Raw genomic sequence first — 23,921 nt, 5'->3', positions numbered from 1 at the left:
GTCCACCAGCTCTCCCTTGTCCTCCCTGGTCCTCACCACCAGGCTGAGCTCTCCAGCACTCTCCTGGCTAGTTCACTCCTTGCCATGATGAACAAACAGAGGGGTCAGTTCTGCTTTCACACCCCCAGGGGCTACTCTCCCAAAACTACACCTTCAGGGTCAACTCTACTGAAATCACCTTGATTATGATGCTATTTTTTATCACCCTCATCGGTGTAAAATTTGGGGGATAGCTTTGGTGGGTTTTGTGGGATATTGCTGGGTAATATGATCACCTAAGCCTGATTACTGTATATCAATACATAGATTATTAAAATATATAGAATATTTCTATAAATATTAATAAATATTTCAGAAGATAAAGCACAATGATGTGTATAATGCACATGCACATGAAATATGTAATTATATCAGACACAAAGTACAGTGTTGCTGAATATCTGTTTAACTATGCAGAGATGTATTGTATTTGTTTAATTATGTAAATATGTGTTGTTGTTTTTACCTTGACTGCCTAAGGCACTTGATTGGTCTAAGAAAAAGTTAAACAGCCAATAGTGAGGGAGGAGGTATAGGTGGAACTTCTGGCCAGGGACAGTAAGTATCAGGAGGAATTTAGACTAAGGGAAGAAAGAAAAGGAGACAGCAGGGAGACAGCCAGGGGCCAGCCAGCCAGATGCAGATGAGGCAGGAAAGTAACACAGACAGAAGGAATGAAAGGTAAAAAGCCCCATGGCAAAAAGTAAATGAATAGAAGCAGGTTAAATTAAGTTAAAAGAGCTAATGGGTCAACCTTCATAATTAATAAGTCTGTGTGTCTTTATTTAGGAAGCTGGTTGGTGGCCCAAAGAAAATACCAACTACAGTCCAGTGCTCTACTGAAGAGCTAGATTCCTCTGACCTCCTGGCCTCTCTTCTGCTACAGACTCCTCTGAATTATCTACTTCTCTTGGGGACCCATTGGGGTCTCCTCTGATGTCTCCAGACCTTCCCTTTTATTGCCATTTACTGTTCATTTGTCATTTTATTTAATACAATTTAGAAGAAACTTATTTCCCACCCCACCCCCAAATGAATAGGAAGTGTCTTGTTCAGTTTCTTGAGAACAGTAACCTTTTCTTTCTTTCTTTTTCTTTCATGACTGGGCTATAGAGATGTCCCATCTCCACTGAATGTCTTCTCTATAACTCCAACATTGGATGTTCAGAAAACTCAAGTTCACCAACACCAATAGTCTACTTTATTAATGGTGTATTACTTTGCAGTAATTTATATAATGGTAGCATGAAATGTAGATTTACATCAGAGGTAAAGTAAGAGAGATATCAGAGCAAGCACATTTTAACGTTAGGTAAAGAATGCTATTAATGTTATTTTGCAACTAGCATTCAGAGACCAGCATCTGATGACACAGAACACACGCAGACATGTACTCAGAGTGCTGACTCTGTCGGGCTGTTCTGGTACCTTGCACAGGGTGAAACCATGGCCAGTCGTCTTGGCTCCCTATCTTGGTAACCAACTGCTCTGGCTCAAGTTGAATGAAGACCTCAATTTAACCATTAAACAAAGTGGAACTGTTTACTAGCTACTTCCCCTGTCAAGTTTAAATAACCGGAATGAAATGTTCTTTATTAACAAAGCTGGATTGTGTGAGGTCTTCTTTTTAATCGGCTTATAATATACATGTTTTATGGGGTAAAATGTGGTCACTTGATAAATGCTTACATTTTGTGATAATCAAATCAGGGCAATTAGCATTTCCATTTCATAAAAATTATGACTTCTTTGTGTGTGGTCTTTGACTACTCAAACACTTTTTAAACAGGGAAACAGATCGAAAGAAGTCACTTTTTTAATTTGACAAGCAAACACATTTTCCTTAAATTTATGGGTCAATATAGATTGCTGTCTTTTCTGTTTTCATTTTCTTCTCTGTCTGTACTGAAGAGCTGGATTCCCCTAGCCTCCTGGCTTCTCTTCTGCTGCAGACTCCTCGGAATTATCTACTTCTTTTAGAGACCCATTGGTGTGTCCTCTGATGTCTCCAGATCTCCTCCTCTACTCAGATGTCACTTAGAAAGTCTGTCTTTCTCTGTCTCTCTTTTTGTAATTCTAAGTAAATTTATCCATTTTCTGAGTTTTTCTCTAGCAAATTTGATTTATAGACCTTCTTATTTGTTGCTTTATGACCCTTTAGCATTTGCTAAGCATGGTACTTTGACAATTAGGCATTTTTGGTATATAAATATATGTATATATATATATATATTTCTGTTTTTTCTTTTTATTTATTCTTCTCTCATACAATACATCCTTTCTGCAATTTCCCCTCCCTCCACTCCTCTCAGCTTCCCACCACCTCCCTTCTTTCTTAGATTCACTGTTCCTCCATTTCTCTTCAGAAAAGAGCAGGCCCACAGGGATATCAACTCAACACCGCAGAATAAGAAGCAATGAGACCAAGTATAAGCCCTCATGTCAAGGCTGAACGTGGCCATCCAGTAGGAGGAAAGGGTCTCAAGAACAGACTACAGAGTCAGAGACACCCCCACTGTTAGGGATTGCACTAAAACCCCAAGCTAAACAACACAGCATGTTTGCAGAGGACCAAGTACAGACCCACGCAGGCTCCTTGGTCGCCATGTCAGTATCTGGGAGTACTCAGTACTTCCTTTCTTTTTTGTTTTATATTTTCAGATTAATTACATGTTTAGGTGATTTACAAGTTAAATAATATACCTTTCTATTTTTAATTTAAGTTTCCACTGGGATATGAGATATGCAGAAACTTTAATGCACTGTAAAACCGGAATGTTTCCATCTCAGTGTTTATGTGAACACAGTACTCAAGTACCATGAAGCTGTTATTCTGTCTTCTCTAATTTCGAGCCAAATGTTATAAATCATTTTTCTCAGCTAACTTTTTTCTTTTTAAATTTAGTTTTAATTTAGAACTTTACAGTTTTCCCATCTCAGGTGCCCCACCCCAAATTCATGGCCTCTTTTTCTTTATTATTGGTACATGTGTAAGCCAACTTTTCTCTTTCTTTCTTTCTTTCTCTCTTTTCTTTTCTTTTTTTTTTTCCTTTTGGTTTTTCGAAACAAGGCTTCTGTGTAGCTTTGGAGCCTGTCCTGGAACTAGCTCTGTAGACCAGGCTGACCTCGCGTTCACAGAGATCTGCCTGCCTCTGCCTCCCGAGTGCTGGAATAAAAGCCATGCATCACCACCGCCCAGCAGCTAATTTTTCTTAATCTATCAAATGAACAACGCCCTTTACACACGTTCATTTTCATGGGGTCTCTTCTAGGAGCTGGTAGAAAACAATAGGCATAAAATAATGAAGTCTGAGTGAGTGAGTTGGTAGAACTAGCCTGTATGAGGTGGTTAAAGGAGACCTGCTTCCTCCTCAGAGGCTCTGTCAGCGGACTGTCTACACCTTCAGCTGGCGCTCTCATTTTCAGTTCCGAGCCAGGGTAGGAAGTGCCAATTTGGCTGAGGGGAGGAGCGTTAACCAGAAGGAGAGCTGAGAGGAAATACTAAGTGAAGGATTTCAGGGAGCCGGAACTTGGAAGCCAGTGGTTTCTGAGAAACGCTGGTTGAGTCAAAAAGAGTCTAAAGAAAGGGTGGGTGCCACAACTTGTGCTGAAATGGGTCTCCTATTGGATGACTTCCGACACTTGCCATCTCGCCACCTCCTTTTGCCTGGAGGGGGGTGCGGGGGGGTATACTGTATGTTATGTAATTTATTAGGCATTTTGTATCCATTGTTTTATTTAATTATATATAAAAACAAGCCCTCTGGATAGAACTGCTCATAAATTTTTATAGAATCCTGAGTACGTGTGTATATAAAATATTTTATAATACATTATTTAATGATGTATCACCCTCTAAATGACACATTTGAAGAGATACTGTTCCTTTCAATTCCTGGGCATTTTCTGCTTATATCTACTTCCTCTAATTTTTATTAGTTAGATGCACATAACAAAACTATAATCCTAGCCATCTTCAGGATACAGCGTAGTCACACTGCCTACAAACACTGCTCTCTACTTCCAGAAATCTTTTCAACTTGCAAAACAGAGAAGCTATCTATATCCATGAAACAAACTTCCCATACCTGGGTCACACGTTTACAGAATTTAATTTTCACTTCGCCTTAACAGTCCAGGTACGGTTAGTAATAAGGTAGTGCCCACGGATGGCAACCAGGTGGGTATTTACACTTCAGGCATTTACTCAGTACTTCGAGAATATCCGCTCACCTAATTATTCAGCCCGCGTGTGCTTTGCACGTGGGGGAGATATGTTTGTGGAACGAATTTTGGCTACCATTTAAACATTTCCCAGTAACTCTTGTCATTCTGGATGGAATGTTACGAGACAGGTCCCCTGGGGCAAAAAAAAAAAATCTAACACTAGGTTTAAAAAAAACTCTTCCTTTTTCGCCACTTTTAGACAGGGACGCTGAGGGAACTTATTTCTAAATGATCAAGAACATAGGAAGTGACTCAACTCAGTTAAGACCTCCTTTTCCCTGGGAACTAGTGGTCAGCTCCAAAAGACACCAGAAGAAGATTCTAGGGGACACTTTAGGAATCACACACCCCGGAGCAGAAGGCCAAGGGGCGGGGCCACGAGTGGGCGGCACCAGGGGGCGTGGTCCTACAGCGACAGGGCGTGGCCGGCCGGCCGGGGAGGGGTGCGCGCCGGCAGCGGGCGCGATGGCGGCGGACGGGGACTGGCAGGATTTCTACGAGTTCCAGGAGCCGGCCCGGAGCGTCCAGGACCAGGAGAACTGTAACGCGAGCCCTGAGGCCGAAGCAGGGGCACCCGCGGGCGGCGACAGCTTCCCGGCCTTGGCCTGCAGCCTGGAGGAGAAGCTGAGCCTGTGCTTCCGCCCCTCGAAGGACGCCGAGCCCCCGCGGACGACCGTGCGGCCCATCACGGAGCGCAGCCTCCTGCAAGGCGACGAGTGAGTGCGGGCCCGGGATCGGGCGGGAGCAGCCCCCACCTCGCCCTGCCCCCGCCGCCACCGGGAGTCCCAGCAGGCCCCGCCCCACGCCCTCCTTCCTCCTCGGCAGCTCCCAGCCCCGCCCCGAGCTGCTGGCCTGGCCGGCTGGAGTTTAAAAGCCCTTTGCCTTCCCTTGAACCCTCCTGCAGACCCCTGTGTGCTGCCTCCTGGGGTACGGGCGGATCATTCGTTCCTTCAACTCGCTTCTGTTAAAGCCCCTGCCAAGTACTTGGCACTGGGCATGACCAAAGTGTGCATTGCTCCTTCCAAGTAGGACACCAAGTGGGATGGGACATAGGTCTGTTAAATGGATGTTTTATGGATGTGATGAGTGCTTTGATAGATATTTGTACCTGCTATAGGAGAATTATTTCAAAGGGGATGTCCGAATGAAGACTTCATAGGGCAAGCAGCCCGCAAATTGAATCCTGATGGAGTCAGGTGCAAAGGTGCAGGGATGTGAGGTACCATTGATGACACAGAAATCTGTTAGGACCACAAGAGCAAACTGCCACAGAAGCAAAAAGTGAAGGGCGGCAGTTACTAATGTCGAGGATCCGGTAGTGTATTGGGAAGACTAGTTAGTGCATGGCAGGCAATGGCTACAGAATCTTTTATGTGACTACTTTTATGAGAACGTTCACAAGGGTTGACGAGAGCACTTTATTTAAACACTTAAACTCCAGTCATTGTTTGGTTAAGTGAAAGTTGTGATTATGGACCATGATTTAACCTCATAAGAAAACTAAGAGAATGGTGGGAGCCAGCGCGAGAGAGTGTTTTGTTTGTAGGGAGACCGGAGGCTCTAGGTGCACTGAGTTCTCTCAGAAGGCTTGGGTGGGACCTATTTCCAAAGCACTGGAGCGGTGGAGGGACTAGAGGTTAGTTAGAAAAAGAAACCTTTTTATTACATTTTATTAATTTTTTGTGAGTACTTGTGTGAGTGTGGGTGGCTGCAGCAAGGCTCTCCAGTGCGGTGGCACATCCTTGGAGTCAAAGGACCCCTCATGGATGGTCAAAGGACCCCTCATGGATGGTCAAAGGACCCCTCATGGATGGTCAAAGGACCCCTCATGGATGGTGCTTCCTTTTTCCCAATCATGTGGCTCTCCAGCATCATTGGTCCCTGTGGCTGTAGGCGCCTTTACCGGCCAAGCCACGTGAAAAATTCTTGAATGATGATAAGACTCCTGTTAAGAAAAGAGTTTTAATTCCTCAGGGAATTAGGAGATTTGTCAAGAAAGAGCCGGGAGAGGACACCTGCACACGGGGCTGAAGAGCTGTTTTCCAACACCATTCCTTTTTATCATTTCTTTTGCCCAGGGGCAGAGGAGGGGTAAACTTATGGTGGGATTTTAAATGCAGAGATAGGTGTGCTGGCATAACAAAAGGTGACTTTTGTGGAATTTTCCAAAGATATAGCTTTACGTGTGTGTAGATTCGTACACTTTGTTGAGGCTTGCTGCATATTCTGGATTTTAAAATTATATTTATGAGTAACTTACCTAAAAAAGATGCATGTGCCTTGTCCTAAGATTCTTAGAAGACCTATTTTTGCTTCAGCTGGACATTCTGCAAAGTTTATTTTAGCCTGCCCTTCAAACTTAGGTGACTGAAAAGTCTAAGCTATTTTGTTGCTTTTCCGGTTTTGTTTCTAGCCCAAGCTGGCTTTGAACTTGCTCTGCACTGAGGCTGACCTTGACTTCCAGTTCTTCCTGCTGCCCCCAAGTGTTGGACTGTGTGTAATTCCCTAGTAAACCACCAAGCCTTTTGTCACTTCCCCTTCCTTGTTTGGAGGTAGAGCCTCAGGTTGACCTTGAACTCCTGATCTTTCTGGTGCAAGATTACCAGAGTACACACACACCAACACACCCACTTTTCTGTGGTGCTGGGGTTTGATTCCAGGGCTCGCCCAGGCTAGGCAAACATTTTAGCATTTGGGCTTCATCTGTAACCCCTGTTGCTCCTGATATGTTTTTTAGTAGGTGGTGTGTTAGTAAGAGTACGTGTCTCCTGATTTGGGAATGTGTAAGAACTCTTGTAAGAGCTAGGGCTCACTCCCCCTCGTCTCCTCCCTCTGGTGTACTTGGGCTTTGTAGGGTCCATTTCAGCATCTTTCAGCAGTAAGGAAATCCCTTTGCCTGGACTTGGATCTTTTACTTAACTTCCTTGAGCTTTGCTTTCAGTTTCTGTCAGTATGGATTGTACTGTGGCCCAGGATGGCCAGGACAGTGTCCCCTGGAGCCGCTGTCTACAGGACTTTGGCTGGGAGGGAGCTCTTCCACCAGCTGTTTATGACAGGTCATAATATTTATGATAAGGACAAGGCAGCTCAGATGTCTTGACTAGAGAATTCTGGAAATCTTTGCGGGAAGTTGACCTTATGTCCTTCTAGCTACAATTGTTCTGACCTTGGGAGAGGGAGAGTGATGGCCTTGTTTACCGTCTTGTTCTTGGAAGCTGGAGCCCAGAGATACTCCTTCCTGGAGAGAAACTCCACTGTCTTTGTCTTGTAGCTTCTTTGAAGAAGGATGTGACCAACAGGCAAAGCAGCTCCTCCAAACCTGGGCCTCCTCACCTTTTAGAATAGTCTGTGTCCTTGGCCAGGGTTAGGTATATAGTCAGTTGTTAAGTGTTTGAAAAGTTGTGGCCCAGGATGGTCAGACTCAGCAAGTAGCTTGCCTTTGCCTCCAGTTCTGGTTCATTGACAATGGAGAACACCAGGTTCTGATTTGTAGGATGATAGACCCTGCTTCCTAGAGCCTTTTGGGTTCATGTTTTTCTCGAGGTTGATTTGCTTTGGAAGCCACCACACCCCTTGGGTTGTTATACTTCTGGCAGCTTCTTTTCTTAAGCATAGAATTTTGTTTATTAAATCAAGTATGTTGCTTTTCCTTATTGCGTTTTTGCCCTTGCTAGGGTTGTTTGTATATTGATTGCTGACAAACTTGAATAAAAAATGCTTTTCTAAATACTTCATGATTTATTACTTACAATTAGATACCTGTTATACATTTTAACTTTAAAAAATGTGACATGTTAGTGTTGTCTCCCAGTAAGTAGCTCAGATATGTAGAGTTTAATCTCTCTTACCTTAACTAAATTTTATCTTACTGATATCTCTGAACTTATGCTTTTTTCCCCATAAAACATCATGTTGTACTATGTTGATGATTATTTTGGTACCAGACCCTGAATTTTGATCGTGAAGTCTGCTGTCTTTGTCCATCATGGTTTGTAATATTTTCAATACGATTTGTTTGAATTAATGTTTAAAATGTTGGAGCTGGAAAAGATGCCCACTTCATGTCTAAGCTTCATCTTGTAGGGCAACTGATACCCAGGCAGGTTAGGAACTTGCCAAAGACTGGCTCATTATTTGAAGGGAAATGAATATACAATTCTGTTTCTTGAGTCCAAGCCAAATGTCCCTTCACTTTACTCCATCACCCCTGAACCCAGATGTTGTTTGATAAGGTGGGTAGTTGTGTTGACTGTGTAACCTGCCTGCACTGTGATCCCTCACGGTCTCTCCTCTCCTCAGCCTCAATTCTTACCCTGTTACATAACAAATAGATATCAAACCCTGTTCTCACACCGAGATGGAATCCTTCCTCCAGAGAATATAGCATGTCTTTGGAAAGCACAGCATGTTTGCTTTGTGTCTCTGGAGACAGTCCTGAGATTGTCCGTGTTTCCTGGCTCTTCACTTGGAAAATGAGGGTAATAAAGGGTTCTGCTTCTAATGTAGGTTTTTTTTTTTGCTTCTAATGTTTTTGAGGATTAAATGACTCTGTATGTTTTCGTGTGTATGTGTGTGTCTGTGTCTTCATTTATCTATCTATACTGTTTTTTTTTACATTTAGTTACTTAGTGTGTATGTGTGTGTGTGTGTGTGTGCGCGCTCTGTCATTCTTCTGTGTGTGTAAACTTCTTGGAACAGTGTCCTGCACATAGTCAGTCCAATTAGGATTTTTCATGACTTTTGTTGTTGCTTTTCTAAGAAACAATGCACGTTCTGTTTTTTTATTTTAATTTTTAACAATTTTTTTACTCTGGGTCCTTTTGCTGGATCTTTAATAAAAGCCACGTGGAGTGTTATATTTCACTGACTGCTGTTTTCTTCTGTTTAAGGATTTGGAATGCCCTGACCGATAATTACGGGAATGTCATGCCGGTAGACTGGAAGTCGTCCCATACGAGGGCTTTGCATTTGCTTACTCTGAACCTCTCAGAGAAAGGGGTAAGTGAGGAACTGGACCCAATGACTGTGCAGCGGTGCTGATAGTGGGACAGTAGGGGCAGCATCTCTTAGCACAAGCTCCTGGAGCTGCCTCTTGTTTTCAAGCCGCTGTCCGGCCTACTCTTGCGGCCTTGGATCCACTACTGTCCCTTTGCTGGTGTGATCTTGCCGTTCCTTATGTCTTCATTTTTGCATGGCTGCTAAATTCTGTCACCAACGATCTCCACCTTCTGCTTATACAACCAAACTGTGATAGAGTGAGAACACTCAGAATCCTCCTGTTTTATTAAACATATTTTGGGGGTATTAGGATATCAGTAGAGAGTAAATGGTATGTAATTTAGTGACGCTGGGCACCACGTATATTTCTGTGATTATTAGGGAACCATCAAAAGACATTTCTGTTCTTGACTTTTTGTGTGCATGTATGATCTGTACACTCATGTGTGTATGTGTGTGTGAGTGCTCGTGTGCATTTATCTGCTGGTTGGCATTGGGTATTCACCTCAGTCATTTTCTGCCTTACCTTTTAAGATAGGTTGTCTTATGAATCTGGGCCTCACTAATTCAGCGAGGCTGGCCGGCCAACCAGCCAGCCCTAGTTCCTCTCTTTCTCTTTCTGCCCTCCCCTCCCCCCAGCACTAGAATTATAGGTTGCATCCTACTGTGCCTGGCTTTTATGTGGGTGCTGTGGATCTGAAGTTAGGTCCTCATGCTTGTGTCTCCCCACTTTAGCACCCAGATGTCTTCCCATTACTGATTTTTGACGTTTTAATATATGTCCATCCTGATATTGTCACATGAAGATGCCTTGTGTGACAAGCGTGGACACAGTGGTGTGATGACTCGGGGCCGGAAAGGAGTGATTTGCAGTAGACATTAGCAGAGAGAGCTCCATTAAATAGCCAAATGATTTAAATTTCAGACTCACCCTGTTTTACGTTCTAAGTTCTTCAGCAGAGCAGTGTGAACGCATGTCAGATCCCCTGGCGCTCTGTTCCATTCAGTGCCATTGTGCGATCACAGGGAACGTAATGCTGTGCGGCTGTCACTGTGGTAAGCAGTGTTGTTAACGTTTCATGAATTGATTTTCTTAAATATGTCACTTGCAAAAGCCGTTACTTTCAATGTCTAGTGGAATATAAGATTCTGACTCTGTTTGCCAGAATTCTCATAGCTAACCAGCCTCACTGCTTCCTCCTGTCATTAACTCCTTTAGGCTTTGCAGGTTGACCTGACACACATTTACTAAACAGGACCAGAGCTAGATCGCTTTTGTTCCATCTTCTGTTTATTTAGGGCTTAGCTGTCATTTGGGACTTTGTCCAAGTTCCCCTGCTTCTCTGAAGCTTCCTATTACTGTTTTAGCCTCTGCTGATCTCATGGAATTAGACAATTTTAGGGTCTCTACAGGACACTTAATCCAGCCTCTCAGATGGGAGAAACCCCACCTACAGCATCACTGACAGATGGCTTCTTCACCATGGCCTAAATCCTCTCGCGGAAGAAAACATGCTCCTGTGTAGAAACTGGAGAGCCCTGCGGAGATGTGAACTTTTACAGGGTTTGTTTTCTGTCCCAGTGAGTTTAGCCCTGTTGTCTCCTGGGTGCTAGTCCCAATAGGGCAGCGTCCATGTGTCTTTCAAATCACGGTGCTTTCTCACTAATCATGTTTCGGTTGCGGTCATTAGATTGTGACTTTCTAGTAACTGACTCTGTTACTGCTCTTAGTAGCCTGTCTGTTGAGTAAGTAGATAAACGGAGACTTCCACTTTTTCACTGAGACTGAAGTCAGAAACCATGATGGAAATTTTGCCTTGTTTTAATTTAATTTTTTTAATTGAAAGGATTCATGAGTATATTTTCTTTTTTTGGGTATATTTTCTTATTGACATTCTAAAAAAGTAGCATAAAACAGGGCATTTCATAGCTTTGAAAAGAAGCACAGTAGCTCCATGATTCAAGTACTCCGACCCGACTTCACTGAATAAAATATCAATCTTGTATTGTTCCTCTGTAACTCCATTCCTTTTGTGTCCCTCGGATGCTGTTTGTAGTGTCAGAGTATGTCTGTGGCCATGCTAGTGACGAGTAAAGACTTTCCAGTTAATACTGGGACTGATGTGGAAGGCTTTACCTGGGAAGACTCGGTAGGTCAAATAGACACGCGACGATCACTCGGTCGGTGGCGTGCCTTGCTGTGGCTCTTCTTCTGCTGACAGAGTAGAGCTCCACCCCCAGAAAGATCATCTCTGCACAGAGTTCCTGAAGAACTGGTGCGCATGAGTCAGGCAGAGCCATCGTGGGACTCCTCGGTGCTGTACAGTTAGGACAAAATGTAGCCTAGGAAAGTGGTATCATCATCGCCATGTCGGCGCTGTATTCTTTCCACGACTGAGTAAAATTTGGCTTTTGAAAGCATCTTTACACTATCCTCCGTATGAAATGGGATCTTTAAGGGGAATTTTTTTCTCAAGAATAAGAGAATAATTTGCTTTTTCGTGTTAACAATATTCAGGAAAACAACAGTTAGATTTCATTTTCTCTCACTGACGGTCATGGCACACATTTTTCGCATTTGTTGGGTCCTTTCTAGAAGCCTGGCACATTCCACATTCTTTTATGGGCATGTTTTTTCCATTTGCTGGGTGTGCAGTTGAATGCAGGGCCACGGTAGGATCAGCTGGGCCTCACCCAGGCATGGGAGGCGTGAAGGGAATCTTGGCTTTCGGAAGGCACAGTCTGCTCGCTGGGAGGGTGACTGAGGAGCCCCTTGTCAGTCAGGGGTTAGCTTTCAAAGGCCTGGTGTGGGGGAAAATGGGGAGTGGGCCTGGTTACCCCTCCGGAAAGATGATCTGGGATCATTATTTCTGTTGTCATGGAAATTTCGTAGTGCAGTGTTTTTGCATTTTTGGTGTGTTTGGAACCTGTTCTAGATGAGTGCTCCTGCTTACTGTGCTTGGGTGATGGAATGCTTTCATCATTTTGGCTTGGGGTGTCTCTCGTGACCTTCCCTTTCCTTCTTGGGTACAATCGGATGTTACTTTCCTCCTCCTCTTCTCCATCTTCCCGTCACTCAAGTAGCCCAGGTTGGCCTTGAACTTGCTACCTAGCTGGGGATGAAGTTGAAGTCCTTCTGTCTCATCTCCCCAGTGCTGGAATCCTAGGCGTGCCCACCGTGCCTGGTCCACAGGGTTTGTTTTCTAGTGCATCTTGATATCTCCCAGAGTAGAAAGAGGATGGATATGATGATGTTTTTCTTAACAGTGATTCTAAAATTAAAACTTTATTTATAAGGCAGGGAAGAAAAAGAAAACAAAATTCTAATGTTCAAGCTACAGGGAAGGATGATGGGGCAGGTGAGTGTACGGCATGGGAATACTGACTATGGGTGTCATCCTGTATGCTCTGATCACACTGTGACCCTACCAGCTCCCCTCCCCCACCCCGCTCTTTGTTTCTATGGCAGTGGACTCAAACTCTCATGAAGAGCCTCGTCTCTGAACCTTTCTCACTGGGATTAGTTATCAGAAGTAACTGCCATCATTTAGTAGCAAGCACTACGGGGGCCGAGACGTGAGGGCTGCTCCTGCCCTGCATCCTCGGTGGCCGCTGCTGCCACCGCCAGCTGCTGTGCTAGCAGATAACCTTTTGACTCAGTTTTCTCTCTCACGGACTTTGCGCGTTGGCCTCCCCAGAGGATGAAATTGCGCTCTTACTGTCCCCCACTTTCCAGCTCTAACCGACAGGCAGACTTTCCCTTCTCCTGCTCTCCCAGTGTGTAAGCCTGTCAGAATCCCCGGGGAAGTTCATCTGACATTTTGTGTGAGGCATACTTACCACAGTCACATGTCAGTCAGCCTCGCGGGGACATACACCTCATTTCGATAGTGTGCTAGTGGGACCCCAGCTTCGTAAACTCAGTCTGACCCCACACGGCGCTGCGTCAGTGAATGTGGGCAGGAAAGAAAGCTGACTGCAGTAAAGAGTTTCCGAATATACCCCAGATCAATTCAAACTGGAGTGTGTAACGAATCCTAGGTGTTGCTGCCAGTGTTCACTCGGTGCATCTTGTGACTTTACTGCAGCCTTGGTTCTGAACACAGCTTGTGCACTCTGCCCTGCACGTGCCACCTGTGACATCTCTGCTCAGATCCGGGACTGTTGCAGTAAACATGCATTGCACTGTTTGCACTGTGCATACCAAGTTCTCTGTTCCTATAGAAACATAATTGTTTGATTACAGAAACCAAGGACGTAGTATTTTCCTTTTTTCATTCTGAACCAGGCAAGTATCACATCGGTGTATCTTCAGATTGTAATGTGTCAGAATGTTGGACTTAAATAACTATTGTTTGAGTTGCTAATGAGCTCCCATCAAAAATTGTTCAGTGAATTTTGGCTTAGGATTGCAACAGGGTTTTCAATAGTCGCTGGAATGGCCCTAAACATGCTTCTGCTCCTTTGTACTATATATTTGGCATTCTTAGCATTGAGGATTATAAAATAAAAATCCGGGAGGCAGAGGCAGGCGGATCTCTGTGAGTTCAAGACCAGCCTGGTCTACAAGAGCTAGTTCCAGAACAGGCTCCAAAACCACAGAGAAACCCTGTCTCAAAAAACCAAAATAATAATAATAATAAAATAAAAAATAAAATAAAATCAAAATCTTGATTGAGTCTGAAAAGCATTGAAGATAGGCTGTGTCTTGGGGGTATCAAATTTTCAGCTAAGATTTAATTGGTATGTAAAAATAAACATATACTCCACTAGTATGCAGATTTGGTTTATTCTTATTACATGGAAAAATACACCTCTACCAAAAGAAATGTTGTAAAATACATTTCTAAATTTCCTAATGTCTTATTGGTAGATGGTTTCTTTTTTATATAGATACAAGGGCATGTGAAAATTTTTTTAGTTAAAAGGGGGTGGCAAGTAGACAGTTTAAGAGACCCTGAGTAGACAATTGTGGCTGTGCAGTGGCCTTTCTAGTGTGAATGGGTTGCTCTCTCTCTAACCATCCCAGACATCCTCTGTCGTCGCAAGAATGACCTTGACTTCTGCCTTGTCTCTGCCCCTTGTGTTTGTCTGCCGTTTCCTCCCCAGTCTCCTGTGGGTATCTTTCTGAGAATGGGTGCAGGAAAGGTACATTCTTTGAGTACTGCACATCTAAAAATGTCTTTATTTTTAGCTTCCGCCCAGTTGTTCAGTTGGCTGGACATTCGATTCCAGGCTCCAGGATGGATTTTGTTTTTGAACAGGGAAATTGCATTGATTGGTTTTTGGCATCTATTGTTGCTGTTGTAAATTAAAGTGATGTATTAATTCCGACTCTTCTGTCTGCTCGTTTTTCTTTTGTCTTTGACACATGGTGTTCTGAAATTTCACGGGGTGTGTATGTCAGAGTCCCTGCTGCCAGGCCTTTCCTGGCCTAAGACGCTGTGGGAAACAGAGAGGAGGCACATTGTCCCTGAGGGTCTGCAGGGAATTACTTACTGACAGTAGACCTGGTGAACAGCAGGCTTTGCCACCCTCCCATGGGAAACCAGCATGCCTGTGGCTCCTTCCTATGCCTTTTTCATTCACCGGCCTTACCCTGGCTGACATTCATCTGAAAACTTCTGTGTAAGGAACTGGGAAGGCTCTAGGGACCTGCATCCGCTTCATGGTATCCTGAAGTTTAAATATATCCTATGTACTAGTAAATAAAATCATTTTTCCAGATGAACCTCCCTTCCCCTGAGTACTGGGGTTTGACCCAGGGCTTTAAACAGGTCTTGTCTACAACTGAGCTAGATCCCTAACTGGCCTCGTACTTTTCATTTTGAGACAGAATATTACTAAGTTGCTTAGGATGGCTGTGAGCTGACTTGATCCTCCTGTCTCAGCCTTTCACTGGCATTACAGGCCTGAGTTACTACACCTGCCTAAAATGTGTTAATTTAGTTATGCTAAATGTTACATTTATAAGTGTTCAAATATTCCATATCCAAAATGCCTGAAGTGTTTCAGATTTTGGATTTTTTTTTAAAAAATTGGGATATTTGTAGGCATGTACTGAGATATGGAGATGGGATCCAGGTGTAAACATAATTACATTTCTGTGTCACATATACCTTATATACATAGTCTGATGGCAATTTTATGTAATACTTTTGATGTACCTGTGTCTTGAGCACAGCATTCATATGAGGAATTTCCCACTGGTGACATCGTGTTACTTCTCAAAAAGCTTCTGATTTTGGCACATTTGAATTCTAAAGGTTTTTATTTATTTATTTAAAAATTTCAGATTACAGTTTCTTGGCCGTTTGTATAATATAATAATTGATTACTAGACCATCTTAATGATGTACTATGTAATGTAATGGCACGTTTCTTTTCTTCCACAGTCCTTGTTGCCCCTTGTCTCACTGTGTGCTAATTGCTCTTGGAGAATAGAGTTCTAATTTTAGTTCTGTTCACCAAGAGAATAGTCATGTGAAAATAGGTGACTGACTCATAGCCAGCTAGCTAGATAATCGTTCCTTGACTCTGTTGCTTTCCCAGGTAGCTTTTCAGTTGCTATTAATACAAAACTCAGTATTCCTAAAGGGGCTGTTTATATTGGGTTGGGTAGGCATAAGGGAAATTGACAAGGCTTGATACAGTACCCCAGGCATGGCAATATCTACTGGATGATACAGTACCCCAATCATGGCAACAGCTACTGGATGATACAGTACCCTAGGCATGGCAACAGCTACTGGATGATACAGTACCCCAGGCATGGCAACAGCTACTGGATGATACAGTACCCCAGGCATGGCAATATCTACTGGATGATACAGTACCCCAATCATGGCAACAGCTACTGGATGATACAGTACCCCAGGCATGGCAACAGCTACTGGATCATACAGTACCCTAGGCATGGCAACAGCTACTGGATGATACAGTACCCCAGGCATGGCAACAGCTACTGGATGATACAGTACCCCAGGCATGGCAACAGCTACTGGATGATACAGTACCCCAGGCATGGCAACAGCTACTGGATGATACAGTACCCTAGGCATGGCAACAGCTACTGGATGATACAGTACCCCAGGCATGGCAACAGCTACTGGATGATACAGTACCCCAGGCATGGCAACAGCTGCTGGATGATACAGTACCCTAGGCATGGCAACAGTTACTGGATGGTACAGTACCCCAATCATGGCAACAGCTACCGTCACTTTAGCAGCCCCAATATGAAAAGGAAAATAGAAGTTTCTATAGTCTGGAGAGATTTGCTGAGAAGAACTCTGCCTGACAAGAGCTGTGGTCTTTGGTACAGAGCCAGAGCTGACAAATGGTATCCTGGCAAAGAGGAAGACAGCAGGATGAGTGCCCAGCTCACTCCTCACCTTGCAGTCTCCTGGTGTGCGCCAGTGATATGTAACCCAGAAGTCAAGGGCATCCTTAGATCTGGTCCATATGGTCAGCCTCCTGGATACAGAGCATAGAAGCAAATGGAGCTGAGGTGAATGGAGACTCTCCAGCAGAGTTAGGCTTAAAGGTGTTTTAGGAACCTAGAGGTATTCTGTCTTCTTTTGGAAGGAGGGATGTTCATTTGGGAGGACTGAATGTCTCATGGATGGCTCCTGCCTGCCAGGATGTTGACTACTTTTATTCTAAGTATTTGAATATTAGAAAGTAGTTGGTAGATGGCTTTCTAGAATTGAAACACATGCCAGTTTGTCAACTATGTACTCGTTGCTACCTTCTGTTCAGTCCAGTGCCTTACAGTTTGCTAATAAATACTGCATTTTGTTTTTCCTTTTATCCAAGTGTTAGTTTTTATGCTGCTCTGGTAGGTGCTGCTTCTCGAAAAGTAGCTCTACATTTGTGTGAGACCATAGGGTGCTTGCCGACCTTGTCATTTTAAAGTTTGTCCTGTGCTGTACTTACTGCTACTGGGGGAGTACACGGTGTGGCTTGATCTAGGGTGACTCCTGACTCCTTTCCAAGGAATAGCTCTACTGCGTGTGCTTTCTGTTGCTTCTTTAGTGCAGAAATGTTGACATATGCATCAGAAGGACTTGCTGTTAAATGGCGGTGCATTTGTTTTTAGATGAGTGACGGCTTACTCTTTGACACCTCAGATGAGGAGGAGCTGAGGGAGCAGTTGGATATGCATTCGATCATCGTCTCCTGTGTCAACGAGGAGCCCCTCTTCACTGCAGACCAGGTATGGAGGTGAAGCAGAGCCCACAGCTGAGAGCCATGTCTTACTAAAACTGCAGATGGTGCTTATCACAACTACTGCACTTGCCCTACACTGTGTGGCTAATGCAGCCTTAATGTGAGTCTTCAACGGAGAGGAAAAAACAAGGTAGATGCTATCCAAGGAAGTGGTGAGATTTTTTATGCTCAGCATTGTCTGTGACTCAGCATTGTCTGTGACTGATTACAAGTTACTAATGAAGGGTTATTGCTTAACCCCCACCCCCACCAAATAATCAGTAAGTTCTTTTACAAGGTTACCCTACCTGAAGGAACTGGACGGTATTTGAGTTGGTATTTTTGTTTGTTTTGGAACTCCCTATGCAGACCAAGGTGGCCTCAAACTACAGAGATCCACCACCTACCTCTGTCTCCTGAGTGCTAGAATCAAAGGCTTGAGCTGCCATGCCTGGCTCTGCCAGACAAATTTTTGTAGAACCCTGGGTAAGAATCTTTGACAAATAATAGAAGCATCTGTTGAGCATCGTAGAAAGAAGCAAACATTTCACTGTAGTCATATCAACCCTGGGCTCCTCTGAAACCAGTCAAGGCAGGCTTGTCATTTCTGAACACCCCCCACCTCTGTGGTGTCGTCCAAGTGTGACAGCAGAACTTCCTGAAATAAAATGTTCCGTGGCTACGTGGGCTGTGAATTCTGTCACGCTTTATTTTTAGGCAGGGATGAGAAGGTCAGTAAGGAGATATGTTAAGGCAAGGTCAGAGGAGTAAATGTAACGCTAAGAATGTCCTGATGGTCCAGCTTTCCCTCGTGCTTGGATTGTTCTAGGCTGGAGCCCTGGTGCTGGAGAGAGAGGGAATGCTGTTCCGGAGGGCATAAAAACCCAGGGAGAGATGTGACCCGGAGCAGTCCCCTCCTCAGAAACCAACTCTATAGCCTTGAATGTCTCCTGTCCTGCTGACAGTCCCTTCTTGGGAAGTCTTCCTCCGTAGCATAGTCCTTTCCCAGCTGAAGAGCTACTGATTACATTTTCTGATTCCTAGGTACTGTCACGTGTACTCATGGCATTTTATATTTTCATTGAATTGTGTTGTTAATTTTTTTGTCAATGGTTAAATGCCCTCTCACTCCTTTAAGGCATAGTTAGTACCTTTCTGCTGTCTACAGTTGCCAGACTCGAGTCCCGCAGTTTTGGACAGCAGGTCATGGTTTAATTAAAGGCATGTTTATTTCTAGAATCATCCTCCTTTCAACTCCCCCCCATCTGATTCTGTTTTCAGTAATTTAAAAATACCCCCTTTGTCTTCCACTGAATTAATATATGAAATTCTTTAGCTGCTAGAGAGCTACTTCCTGCTTTATACATGGATATTTTTATGAATATTACATTTTGCGAGTACTGTGTCAAAGTCTTGGCTAATGTAGATTACATTTATGTTGAGTGCATGCATGTGGTACAGAGTACATGTTTCCTTATTTACTATCTTTTAGCTATAACTTTATTATCTGGTCTGCATAAATCATGGCACCATTTTCCAGACATGTGTAGATGTATTAGCATCTCCTGAATTGAGAGGGACATACCAGCTCATATTCTGTTTAATTTTGTGTCCATATATTCTAAGTAGCTTTTGGTAAGCTGTGTTCACTTTTCCATGTGCTTCCTGCACACAATAAGGACTTCACGTACTTCTGCTTGGGTACTCCGGTGAGTGCTGTGGTACAGGCAGGCTTTTTTCCTGTGCATTCGATTAACACTGGTATATGTGTTTTGGAAGGTTATTGAAGAAATTGAAGAAATGATGCAGGAATCACCAGACCCAGAAGATGATGAGACCCCCACACAGTCAGACCGGCTCTCTATGCTTTCCCAGGAGATTCAGACTCTGAAGAGGTCTAGCATGAGCAGCTATGAAGAGAGTAAGAGACCTATCTTAGGTTTTTTTTTTTTTTTTTTTTTTCCCCTGCAACGAAACACCATGGCCAAAAAGGAAGTTGAGGAGGAAAGAGTTTGTTTGGCTTACACTTCAGCATGGCTGCTCATCACCGAAGGAAGTCGGGACAGGAACTCAAACAGGGCAGGAATCTGGAGACAGGAGCTGATGCAGAGGTCAATTAGGAGTGCTGCTTACTGGCTTACTTCCCATGGCTTGTTCATCCTGCTTTCTTTTAGAATCCAGGACCACCAGTCCAGGGTTGGCACCACCTACAATGGACTGGGCCCTCCCTCAGTGCTCATAAATGAGGAAATGCCTGACAGCTGGATCTCAAGGACGCATTTCCTCAGCTGAGGCTCCATCCTCTTGTGACTCCAGCTTGTGTCAAGGTGACACACAGAACCAGCCAGTACAAAACCCTCCTTACCTCCGTCTCTGTGCCTTCTGTCTATGTCCAACACATAATGTCATCATTTCCAGAAAGCTACCCATCTTCTTGGGTCCTCTGGCTGTCTGGTTCTTTGTACATAATTTGGTCATTGTTCAGGACCGTGTTGTATTTTCTTCAGACCCTGGATTAGTTTGCTGGGGCTTTTGGAAGAATTTACTGCAGCCTGGAGAGCTTCAACAGCCTGAAGTTATTTTCTGGTTGTTCTGACAGCCTCAGGGCCAAGGTTAAGGCTTAGTTGTTTCTCCTCCGTTGCCTGTGGGTGGCCATGCTTCCCCTGGCCTTCCTTCCGTACATATCTGTGTCCACATTTCATCTTATAAGACACAGGTCACACTGGACCCCACTTCAACTGTGTCTCTGTAAATGCACTAAATGCTGGTGTATTCTGCAGAGCTGTGGCCTAAGACTTCAGCATGCATTTTGGAGGGAGACAGTTTAGCCCATAAAAAGCAAGATGGGTGTATTAATTGGAAATAATTCTTATGTTTATAAATAGTTGTCTTTGATAGAGCTCTGAGGAATTTTGGGAAATGAAAGTTTGTTAGAAGGGGATCTGTGTTTACATGAGAACACTGAATACTGCTATGTGTTTGGTGTCACAAAGAGGTTCTGAATGACTGCGCCCAGCACAAGAATTCTCTGTGCATCTGTGACTGTCGCCACCCCTGGTTCCATGCTGGATAACACCCTTGTGATCTGGGTTGTATTTGTGGCCCGAGCAGAGGTCTGGGGCTGGACTGCCTCAATCTTTTTGTATTGTATGGCTTCTTTTTAACCTGTGGAAGGTCCTCTGACACCTTTTGGTGGGATGTGGCCGCAACTCTGTAGATGAGCCCTTAGCATTGCTGGAGTCCTGATTGCAAACTCTAGCGTGGATGCGTGGTAAGATATAGGAAGTATGCCTTAGTTAGGTCGCAGTCCTGTAACAAACAGTCCCTCAGACTGGGTGGTGTTAAAATCCAACTCCTTGGCTTGCGATGTCTTCTCCCTGGGTTTTCATGTGGTCTTCTTTGCCTTCTGCCCGATAGTGTCTTTATTCTGTAAGGACAGCTGTTGCATTTGGATTAAATTTCGTCTAATAAGCTCATTGTTATTGGATGACCTTTCTAAATCTTCCCCCCCAGCTCATCCAGTCTTGTATTGGGACTCCAGCAGTGACCTCCCATGCTAGCCGGGGTGACTCCTGTGGACTGACCCTCCTTTCATTTTCCTGATCTTCAGCCAGATGCACGAGAGGGGGGATATAAGATTAAACAAGCATTGAGTTTAGTTCTTTCAGTGTGACTCCTCCCCTTCACCCCTGGTCATCTTGTCTCTGTATGTCAGCAGGCAGTTTCTGGACCCTTCCTCTCCTTCTGTGTTTGTTCTTTCTTCACACCAGCTTGATTTCAGTCTTGGCTGTAGGACTCTTCATGGGATGTTTGATTTATATACATTAGAAATTGTGAGGCGTTTCTCATCTCAGCTGAGTGACATTGCTTACTCACCTCTGGGCTTCTGAGAAGATCCCAGACAGTCAGCGTAATTGCTTAGACTTTGATCTTGTTCTTTGGTTTTAAACACCCCACTATGCTGCTTCGAGACAGGGGTGTCTCAGTATTCTCCGTTCTTTGTTTCTGGTCACAGGAGTGAAAAGGCTCTCGGTGTCCGAGCTGAACGAACTGCTGGAAGAAATCGAGACGGCCATCAAGGAGTATTCTGAGGAGCTGGTGCAGCAGCTGGCCCTGAGAGATGAACTGGAGTTTGAGAAGGAAGTGGAAAACAGCTTTATTTCTGCTCTGATTGAAGTGCAGAACAAGCAGAAAGAACACAAAGAGACCGCCAAGAAGAAGAAGAAGCTCAAAAATGGCAGTTCTCAGAATGGGAGGAACGAGAGAAGTCACATGCCAGGCACAGTAAGTGATATTTGCAGAGGCACCCAGTGCTGCCCACAGGCCGCCCCAGCCCAGCTACTCAATAGCGGTGGGTCTGGCTGGTCACACCTGTGCGCGAGTGTGAGCCTAATCAGAGCGCCACAGGGGCCTTTTGCTGGAACACATTGCTTCTTCACGAAGGTGTTTCCTAGTGATGCCTATTGCCCTGTCTGGACGCCTCAGTACCCGAGTGTGTAGTGGGGACGTGAGTGGAAGGAAGAGCAGGAAGGGAAGTATGTCCTCAAGTCAAGAGGACTGGCCAACAGTCTCTCCTGACTGCATCAGATAGTAGGACGGCAGTGTTTGGTCGCCAGGCTTATGAGTGGTTTTATTTTCTTGTTTGTGTTTAGCTCTGGGGGTTGTAGTAGAAGAAATGAAGAGGGCCCTTTTAGGGGTAGCTGAACTGTGTTATGTAAACAGGTTCCTCCTGACTCATCAGAGGGTGCTGCGGCATATTTAGCAGACCAAAATATTACTGACACGTGAGAACATACTGGAATATTTGAAATCTCAAGCCTTCATAAAAGGTATTTTGTTCTCGGCATGAACCTTTTTCCAAAGTGACTTTATGGGTTAAACGTCATCATAAACGTTATCATTTTTCCATGGCCAAGTGGGGTCTTGTATCTTCCCGCCCCGACTTCGCGTGTGAAGAGGTGTTGGTTGTATATTTAGAGTATAACAGTTGGGTGAAGCAACTCGTTTTTCTAAAATGATCATTTTTGTCAATCGCGACATAACATAGTAATATGTGTCACAAACTGGTTCTCAGGGCTTAAAGTAGTATCCATTTTCTCTTTAAGTCTGGAATTATTTGCCAGAGAATGCAGTCTCACTGGCAGATGCTGATGGAATCCCAGGAAGAGAATCAAGTTGCTGGGTAGCTGGGTCAGCAGCGAGTGGGCGACACATAATCTTACCACATACCCATTAGCCGGATGTGAATAACTTGTGAATGAGTTCACATTTCCTAGTGTGGTGTCCATTTGTAAAAATTTAGAAGGAATAAAACGTATAAATTCACTGTGAAGGATTCAGATGTATCTAACTTTTGAGAAATACCAATATTGATGGAAAGGATGTTCATTTAGTCATTTTTAATGATTATACTGGAGGGAAAACATTTGTTTGGCTATTCTGTCCTGGAAAATAATTTACTTTAAAATATCAAAGATATTTCCATTTTGCATGTAGTATATTAATAAAAACAAATCTTTTAAATTGCCCTGTTATGGCAGTGGGGATTAACTGAAATGCTTAGTTGCTAAACCCTAGCATGGGTGGTAATTTCTGAGTAACCGCTGTTAGGGCTTACATGCAAATCTTCTATTTATTGCTGTTAACACTTGGCTGAGAAAAACAAATTTATCCCTACAGGGTTTTAAAGGCTTCTTTCTGTAATTCCCATATAAATAGGGTTAGTGTGGACCCATTGTGTAATTTTGTATGGCATTTATACCGAGAAATGGATTTGGCAGGACAACATGGGGGTTATAGTTAAACCTTCATTGGTCTTGAAATAGGGTCATACAAGACGCCATTTATTTTTTCATAATATTTGAACTCATGAAGTCGCTTCCTGACCCTGATCTACTATCTGTGTCAAAAACTTCAATTAGGACGGTAATGGCATGGCTCAACTCCTGGCACTTGTTTCCTATGTCTTATTTTAGTCTCAAATGCCAGAGAACCATCCCATCTGTAACACAAACAGCTTCAACCTGGTGATTTTGAAGATAGTTACAGTGGCTCAAAAGAACAACTACTGCCGGGCGGTGGTGGCGCACGCCTTTAATCCCAGCACTCGGGAGGCAGAGGCAGGCAGATCTCTGTGAGTTCGAGACCAGCCTGGTCTACAAGAGCTAGTTCCAGGACAGGCTCCAAAACCCCACAGAGAAACCCTGTCTCGAAAAAGAAAAAAAAAAAAAAAGAACAACTCCTCCTCCTCCTCCTCTTTCTCCATTTATTTATTTATTTCTTTATTATTTTTCGAGATAGGGTTTCTCTGTGTGGCCTTGGCCATCCTGGAATTTGCTCTGTAGACCATGCTAGCCTTGAACTCACAGAGATCCCCTGGCCTCTGCCTCCTTAGTGCTTGGACTAAAGGCGTGTGCGCCACCACCACCCAGCCTTAGATTCTTTCT

General features: G+C 43.9%; 1 protein-coding gene across 3 annotated transcripts in view; it reads left to right on the top strand.

Moving 5' to 3' along the window:
* Positions 1–4,690: 4,690 nt before the first annotated feature.
* Positions 4,691–23,921, top strand: part of Fez2 (fasciculation and elongation protein zeta 2) — a 38,583-nt gene continuing 19,352 nt past the window's right edge. For all 3 annotated transcript variants that reach the window (XR_012908713.1, XM_075955220.1, XM_075955219.1), the window contains exons 1-5: positions 4,691–4,982; positions 9,156–9,264; positions 17,366–17,482; positions 19,255–19,396; positions 21,491–21,759. Coding sequence is in view for 2 of the 3 variants with exons in the window: in XM_075955220.1 (XP_075811335.1) it covers positions 4,732–4,982; positions 9,156–9,264; positions 17,366–17,482; positions 19,255–19,396; positions 21,491–21,759 (888 nt within the window). In the remaining variant the exon portion in view is untranslated. The remainder of the gene's footprint in view (positions 4,983–9,155; positions 9,265–17,365; positions 17,483–19,254; positions 19,397–21,490; positions 21,760–23,921) is intronic.

The sequence above is a fragment of the Microtus pennsylvanicus genome, chromosome 21, assembly GCF_037038515.1.
Source record: "Microtus pennsylvanicus isolate mMicPen1 chromosome 21, mMicPen1.hap1, whole genome shotgun sequence".
In the NCBI taxonomy this organism is placed as follows: Eukaryota; Metazoa; Chordata; class Mammalia; order Rodentia; family Cricetidae; genus Microtus; species Microtus pennsylvanicus.
Note: the sequence above shows the minus strand (reverse complement) of the source record. Positions and strands in the feature narration are given on the sequence as shown.